Below are 8200 nucleotides of genomic sequence, written 5' to 3'. Positions count from 1 at the left end.
CAAAAAATTCAAAGGAGTTTCAACGAATACTATCAAGAAGCTGGAAAATATTGATGATGAATCATCTCTATATTCTTTCTCCACACCCTTTATCACACACCGTCGAGGAAGGAGACGACGTGCAGGAAGTGAGCAAAACTATTAGACAAATGGGAAGAAATGCCTTCAAAAAGACCATGAGAGGAGAATGATCTAAAAATACAAATATGGTTGATATGCACAAAAGAATGCATGAAGGAGAGACACAAAGAAAGATGCGAGGAACAAAAGAACATTATTCAAATATTGCGCAAAATATGGAAAAGAATTATGAAATGAGGGTGATGGAGCACGAGATGAGGGTGAGGGAATATGAAAGAAAGGAGATGGAACAGGAAAATCGGATCATGGAGAAATATGTTCATGATCCAAAGTCAAGTGACGTTCAATATTAGTATTATATGAAAATGCAAGAACAAATTCTTCATAAATGATTCATTCAGTAATTTATTTAGTTCATATTTAATTATATTTTAATTATTTGTACTTTTTTATTTCGTGTAAGTTTTAAAATTTAATTATACATGTGTATTTTTAATTTGTTATAATTATGTGAATTTTATTATGTTTTTAAAAAATATTGAATATGATAAAAAAAATTATATTTCAACGTTATCTCATCACTCCAGAAACTGATATTAAGTTGTCCTTCTAAAAGAATGAGCAAATTACCCTGTTGACATATATAAATCTTTCAATATTGTTAATATGATTTATTTTTCTTGATAAATCTATGACAGTTTATTTTCAAGTCTGTTTTTATAATTTTGATTGGTTCTATTCAAAAGTATATATATTAACTTGCGTGATTGATATAGTATATTGCTACAAGTAAATATTAAAATATAATATATTGTACTCAAATTTTTCATCTGATCACTCATTAAGTAACGAATCTACAAATTATTTCAACAATTTGAAATTTAATTTGATATAAATTATAAAAAAATAACTTAAATTTATGTATTTTTTTTTCCTTGTTAGAAGCAGAAGCAATATTTGACAGAAACTTTTCCTGTGGATCTCATTTTGCTTGCCTTTTCTTTCGCAATAGACATTTGAACTCTTCTTTTCCCCTCGATTTTTGCCTTTGCTTCAGCCGCTAAACGATCGATCCTCAATATCTTGCTCTGGTAATGTTTCATGTTTCTTGATTTTTTGATCTCCAATTCAGTCTGAAAACAACAAAGTTGAGAAATACTACACTTAAAACTGTACTATCCCCCAAATTTTAGTTTTTTTCCACCAAAATGCTGGCGTCGCATCAGACACCACTCGACAACAATGTATGTTGCCACATCTCCATTTTCTAGTGACATGTCATCATTTTGCGGTGACATGTCATTATTTTTCGTTTTCACTTCGACATTCTGATTTAAAAATAAAATTTAAAAAATGTGCAAATTATTGTAACCATAAATTGAGCACAACTTGAGCAAAAAAAAGGGTACTTGTAAGGACAAAAATATAATTTTCCAAATTAATCCCAAGAGTTTTATTGGATCATTCATGCAACGAGTGACCATGCCATATTAAACATGCAAACCTCTCGTCTTTCGAGTCGATGTTTTGCTTTCATCTTCTTCTCTTTCTCCCAAGCTTGAATCTCTGCGCTCATCTTATCATATCTGCAAACGAGATCCATCCCTCGATAAAGTACTATTCAAATTATATATCAAACTTATGATCAAGCATACACAGTGGCGGAGTCAGAAATATGGCTCTGTCCGAGCTAAAATTTTAAACTTTAAAATTTTTTACTATTTTAAATTAATCTATCAGAGCTAATATTATAAAATCTATACTAAAACTCAATAAAATTTGGTTGCACCGAGTAATTGAGCAGTCCCCGCCGGTAGATAAGGCCGTTACCCTCCATGTTTTGAGATTAATTGAGGTGACTAATATCCCTCTCCCTCTCCCTCTATATATTTTATCCCTTTCTATCAATTAGAAATATATATTGCATCAAGAAGAAATCAAATCAATGAACAATAATACCGTTTTCGAATCTTTATCATTTGAGCTTCTTCCCAAGAATCTGCATTATTCCTGCGTACCCTCGAAGTTTCTTTCGACCTTTCATGCCCGAATAGGATAGGTGTAGGCATCGAAAAGAATGAAGTCCTATTATCCCTTTGAGGTGGTTTCCTCAGAGAAACTTTTCAGACCAAAATTATAGGATATCTTTCAGTCTTGGGAATTCATGCCTTGATTATCATGTAAAGGAAAATAATAACTAATGACTAAAACAGAAGGAGCATACCTGTTTTGGCTGGTCTGATCAAGGGCTCATCTCTTCTAGTACTTGCCTTCCTTGGATATCTGGAACCGGTTTCTTGCGATTCGATAGAATGTATGGCATTAGCAGACGCAGCCAGCGCGGTGGCGAATTCGATATCCCATGAGTCATATCCACGTCTCATTTTTGGTCTACAAACTTTCGAGAAATATAAGAGTATGTACTTCTAAAACTCAATTTGTTCACTAAAACAAAGAATTTTTAATGGGCTGTGAACTCAAAACCTAAAGAGTAATCTGATAAATCAACTTTTAAAAAAATGAAAAATTTTTGAACGTGGATGATATATTTGTTGTGAACATTATAATTCGATTCCTTGTTTGTTTCAGAGATTTCTTTAGAGTGTATGCCGTGAGATTGAATGAGTAATGCCAAAGTTTTCTTTAAAAAAAAAAAAAAGAAGAAGTAAAGCCACCAATAATATTCTAACCAAACTCATTTCACATTTTCAAATTAAGCGAACCGAAAACAAAAATAAAATCCAATTATTTATTAGGAAAAAATACACTGAAACCAATTCTTGATTATAATATATAATTTTATTTACATATCCAAAAAATTAAGAAAAGGTATATCATCGTAAAATCCATTCCACGGAATTTTCAACAGAAAACATAGAAGGTCAAAATCTAGCATGTGTTTCCAAGAATTGTCCTTGGCTCATGTGATGAAGGGAAAAAAAATTAACATACATTAATTGTCAAGAAAATGAAATTGTGCCTAAAGTGTTGATTCAGTTCTTCTTTAATGTAAATTAATGCTTCCTTTTTTCTTTTTTTTTTTTCCATGGAATAATAAAATTTTGGGGACCACTATATACATATATTTCTTTTTCGTGGCTGATATGTATTTTCTGAAAAATAAAAATATTCATGGTACAATTTTTCCTATTTATTTGCTACAACAATATCATAAAATTTTTTAAAAAAAAGCACTTGGAACTATTTTGTGGGTTTACATAGTTAATTGCACTGTACATAGACTATTTATCTAATAAAAAATCCACAAAGATGATCTACTTAAATATGGGTTCTTAAAATATTAAAATAAATTGGTATGTGTAATATATATTAAATAGGCACATGGTTTTTATTGAAAACATTGTCTTTTTAAAAGTAATTAAAATTATTTCGGAGCAAGAGTGTTTATTTTTTACAAGCTAAATGTTTCGATAACAAAAACACTAAAAATTATTTTTTGGAAAAAAAAAAGAACTTATTTTCCACTAAAATCTTAGGTACGAAACTTTTTCCAGTGTATTTGTTGATAAATTTGTCCTATTTATTCATAAAATTGAAGAAGCACAATATTCCTTTATGGCTAAAGACTATATCATCTTACTTGTTGTCTAGCTAAATTGTTAATAACACATAATTGAAAGGCGAACATATAACATATTAATGTTTCGTAGTAATCTGAGACAGCCTAGATTTCAACATGGAGATAATTTTTGGGAAGAAGTTCGTTACAAGTATGCCTCGAATCCGATATCTTGTACCAAATTCGAGATTTCGAAATTTTTTTGAACATGAGACATGTACATTCGTATGTGTATAAATGCATACATGTACATATAGAAAGATAATAATAGTTAACATGTAGTGTCATAACAAGTTCAAATTTTGTCCGAATCATATAGAAATATGGATGCATATGAAGCTACGGTTCTAGAAACCGGTGAAACGCGGAGACAACAGTAACGTAATGGAAGGTTACACAATATGGGATAACAATCACAGCCATGGCTACAGCCTTCTACTTTCCAAGCAAACGACGGCCACGTTGAGTAACGCCTTTCACTCGGATGTTTACGACCTCCACATCATCCTGAACATTATCGATAGCTTTGGTTTGCCTGCAGTGTAAGAGCCATAGGAGAATAATTAATTTGCACCTCCAAAAGATAATCTATTTTATCATCGTTTGATAGTCGTGATAGGTAACGCTGCCACACAAACACCAAGATATGCACTTCCCGGAACAAGGAAAAATAAATTGAAGAGAAAGGTTGAATAACTAGCCTCTCAATTTCAGATCCCATGTCTACAGCCATATCCTTTAGCTCCCCCAGTATGTTACTTAAATCTGAGAGGGAATCATCCTGTTTGGCTTTCTCAAACTGGCAGAAAAATCATACAACCATAATCAGTCGGGCGTCAAAAAAAGTAAAATGTGTACTTTATCACATCAACGCTTTATTTCTTGAAACCTAAATATTACACATGAAAAAGCATACCTCAACTTTCTGCAACGCATTTGTCGGTTCATTCGGAGGTGTCTGGCTGTGAGATCTTTCCTTGGAAGCATGAGTCAGCCCCAATTTTTCTCTTTGCTCCAAGTGATTGCCCTTTCTTTGCACCGGATCATCTACAGAATAATTGAAGTCTTAAAACCAAGAAATTGTAAATAAAACTATAAATAGCAAACCTTCGCACGGGTCTAGGAATAATAAGCCTAAAGATCAGCTTTATTGATGTTTAACAAATGATATTAATGATTAATAAAAAAAAACATGCCACATACCTCGAATGATCACAGGGCCTGCTATTGGGCGAGTTTTCTTGGGCTTCCATGTCTTGGAGAACATGCCCCCAAGACTTCCCATGAGCTTTTCACCCTGTAATAAGTAGGCACATGGTTTTTAGGATCAATTATTGCAAATAGCAGAGACATAATGAGCACAATTGGCCAAAACATTTAACAGATGTAGGAATGATGAACTAACATTAGCACAGAGACAAGGCATTGTTCAGATTCACTTGAATTCTTTAATTCATACATTTTAGTGGGTAAATCCAAAATCACCATTAATTTTTTGTAGTTTCACAGTGCCTAGACCATCTTCATGCCTTTCTATAACTAAGATGATATTAACGAAGAATAGTTTTAAGAATGTTTTGTAACAAGGATAGAGAATGGAAGTGATCGTAACTCTGAGTTATTAAGTATATATTCAAGAAGCCAATTTTCTAGCCATAAAGGAGGGTGAAACAAATGTATATATGCGAAAGCCATTAGAAATACGAGCATACAAACTTACTGAAGCATGCAAGAGACAGATAACTCCTCACCGAGTTTAGGCAAGCAAGTCAAAGATTAAGTTGAATCAAATATAAAAGAGCATACTAATGAGGATAAAGAGGGAATCATTTTCGAAGAAAAGATGAAGGAAGAAAAAGTCTTACTTTAACAATAGATAAACAAGGAAAAAATGTTACAATTTAGTTCTGAGGTTTCACTATTGAAGTTGAATGAAAGAGTTTGAGTTCCTATTTTAACCCGAATTCTTGACTCCACGCCTCTGCTCCCTCTCATTAAATCTAGCAGATGGATACAAAATTATACATTAAGTGCTGTCAATAATGCATTTCCCTTGCTGTATTTCCATTTCATTTCCTCCACCATAGTTTAGCATTCGCATATGATTTTAAAAGTAACAATTCTAAAATTAAGCCAAGAAAAGATTAAGGGCAAAACTTAGAATTGTGTTTCCTGTATATGGCTTTCAGCGAGTCAAATGTCCACACACTTATGTACTAACTTAATGCTTCTTGCAGATACTGTTAATGGCAAACATATCTCTGGCTTCTAAGACGCCAGTATTTCTGCATCACCAGAAAACCAGTCATAAAAAAAATTATGCATACCCTACTAAGGTCATGATCGATATCAGCAGCAACCATGTGAGTTCTCGTAATCTGTTCTCCCTGTTGATGCAAGGTAATCAATGTTTTAGTAGCATCATCTCTCATATCTTCAGCAATTTTGAGACAACCATTGACAGCATTTGTAGTCTCTTCCGCCTTATATACAGCATAATTTTCCAATTCCTGCACACTTTGGTTCTCCAATCCCCCGGAATCCCTGAAATCATTCTTGTACTTGTTTCTGGCTGCCGAAGATTGAAAAGAATTAGATGACGTGGTCCCTTTAATCTCGTTATCATCAAAAGGGTTCGAGCTCGAATTTGGTGTCATGGGAGAAGGGTCTGAAGAGGTTCGTCTAGCAGCTTGAAGGGATTTCTTATTGTCAATTTCATCATCTGAATCAAATGGATTAGAAATGGGCTTATCAGAGACTTTTGGGTCGCCTGAGTGGTGTTTAGAGAACCTATGCAATGGGGATTTCTTGTGACCAAACATTTTATACCGCCAAATGAATTAAGGATCAAAATGGATGTGTATTGATAGTGAATCTGCAAGTCTAATCAACAAAAGAATATGTCCTGAGTTAGTGAAGTTCCCGTGAAAGAAAAATAGTATGTATCAAACTGTCAGGGCGTCTGCACGAGCATAGAAACAAGCATAAATAATAAACCAAAAAAAAAAAAAAAGCTTAGAACCATTGAACAAACCAGAGAAAGAAAAACAAGATTTGATCAGCAAACATGGACTGATAAAGTAAAATAAAATCAAGATTATGTGAATCACAAAATGAAGTAACACAGTCCCGTTGAGCGAAAAGAATAACTGGGACAAAGACATAAAAGGTCCCAACTCATGAATCTTCCATAGACAACGAAAGTAAAAACTTCCAGCCGTTCTCGACAAGAAGATGAAATTACAATTTACATAATTCGCTAATCAATAACTCTCTTTCTAATTACTGCAACTTATGCAATGGCAATTTAGACAGAAAAAAGAGAACAAAGATCCATTCTACAAAGCAAACGATTTATATACAACGTTGATAAGTATTCATTAATCGGAATTGCATTCATACAGAAGTACTAAAAATACGGCATGTGATCAAACTTTCTGTCGGAAACCAACCAACCCACAAAATAAAAGTACAAAAAAACAAAAACAAAAATTACAACGAAAGGACTTACGATTGACCAAAAACGATCAAATCAGCGGAACAAGCGTAACTAAAGAAACTGTAAGATCACATCTCTCCTCGAGCGAGAAGTACAAAACACCCAGAAAGGGGGGGGAAAACGAACAAATCAAACTATTAATTTCCATAAGAATCTGAAGATTGAAACTTTTCAACTGAATCACATGTAAAGCAACAAATTTATTCCAAATTCTTGCAAATTAAGAAAGAAATATAGGCGGTAATACCTGAAAAAGATGAAAAATTAAAAGGATAGTCTAGAATTGGGAGAGCTCCAAAAGAGGGAGGAAGACTCTTTCTGAAAATTCAACGGCGATAACACAGAGAAATGAATTTGGAATGGTAATAAATAATAATAAAAAATGATGAAAAATCGTCAGAGAGACTTGGTAAGAGCCGAGAGGGTTCGAAATTGATTGGAAACTTCGAGTATTCAAAGTTCAAACACTGCCCCGCTTGGCCACGAAACTAACGCTTTCAATATCTCCTTGACTACATGCTCTCGCATATTAAATTATTTTTCATAATATAATATTTTTTTATATTTTGAAATAAAATTTCATAAATGTTAAAAATTAATATTTTAATATTGAATATTTGAATATTGAATATTGAATGTTGAATATTTGAATGTTGAAAATTAGGTAAAATTAGGTGTTGAATATTGAAATTTGTGTGTGATGATGAAGGTAATGATATAATTTATTTTTGGATTATTTGTAAAAATTTTCTATAAATAGATCTCTCATTTGTGAAGAAAATCACAATTGAATTGAGAGAAAAATATTATAAAGTGTGTAGTGTGATAATTTTGAGACTTTGAGATTTTTACTTTTTATCGTAAATTTTTACTTTTTCACAACACGTTATCAGCACGAAGCTCTAAAAGTCCTCTATATTTTTCCAAGCTCCAAAACAGAAGAAAAAAGTAACAAAAGTAATAATATTTATTTTACTGTTTATTTATTTATTGTGTATATACTTAATATATAATATAATGTTATAATAAAATAAATTTTT

At 32.4% G+C, this 8200-nt stretch overlaps 2 protein-coding genes across 4 annotated transcripts; both read right to left on the bottom strand.

Annotated features, from left to right (window-relative positions):
- Positions 1–922: 922 nt before the first annotated feature.
- On the bottom strand, positions 923–2504 carry LOC140958192 (uncharacterized). The gene is made up of 4 exons (XM_073415556.1): positions 2306–2504; positions 2041–2200; positions 1586–1667; positions 923–1214 (listed from the first exon to the last, which is right to left on the bottom strand). Exons 1-4 carry the CDS (start codon positions 2463–2465, stop codon positions 1020–1022), a joined length of 597 nt encoding a protein of 198 aa, XP_073271657.1. The 5' UTR covers positions 2466–2504; the 3' UTR covers positions 923–1019.
- Positions 2505–3913: 1409 nt separating this feature from the next.
- On the bottom strand, positions 3914–7600 carry LOC140959715 (SNAP25 homologous protein SNAP33-like). 3 transcript variants are annotated; one of them, XM_073417700.1, is made up of 6 exons: positions 7408–7600; positions 5989–6544; positions 4865–4958; positions 4578–4708; positions 4363–4460; positions 3914–4196 (listed from the first exon to the last, which is right to left on the bottom strand). In XM_073417700.1, the coding sequence occupies exons 2-6, from the start codon at positions 6481–6483 to the stop codon at positions 4097–4099; spliced, it is 918 nt and encodes a 305-aa protein (XP_073273801.1). In that variant the 5' UTR covers positions 6484–6544; positions 7408–7600; the 3' UTR covers positions 3914–4096. The 3 variants fall into 3 exon arrangements, with proteins under 3 accessions (XP_073273801.1, XP_073273803.1, XP_073273802.1); XM_073417702.1 differs by having other exon boundaries at positions 5989–6536; positions 7408–7591; XM_073417701.1 differs by having other exon boundaries at positions 5989–6623; positions 7408–7590.
- Positions 7601–8200: the final 600 nt, after the last annotated feature.

The sequence above is a fragment of the Primulina huaijiensis genome, chromosome 15, assembly GCF_012295235.1.
Source record: "Primulina huaijiensis isolate GDHJ02 chromosome 15, ASM1229523v2, whole genome shotgun sequence".
Lineage (NCBI taxonomy): Eukaryota > Viridiplantae > Streptophyta > Magnoliopsida > Lamiales > Gesneriaceae > Primulina > Primulina huaijiensis.
Note: the sequence above shows the minus strand (reverse complement) of the source record. Positions and strands in the feature narration are given on the sequence as shown.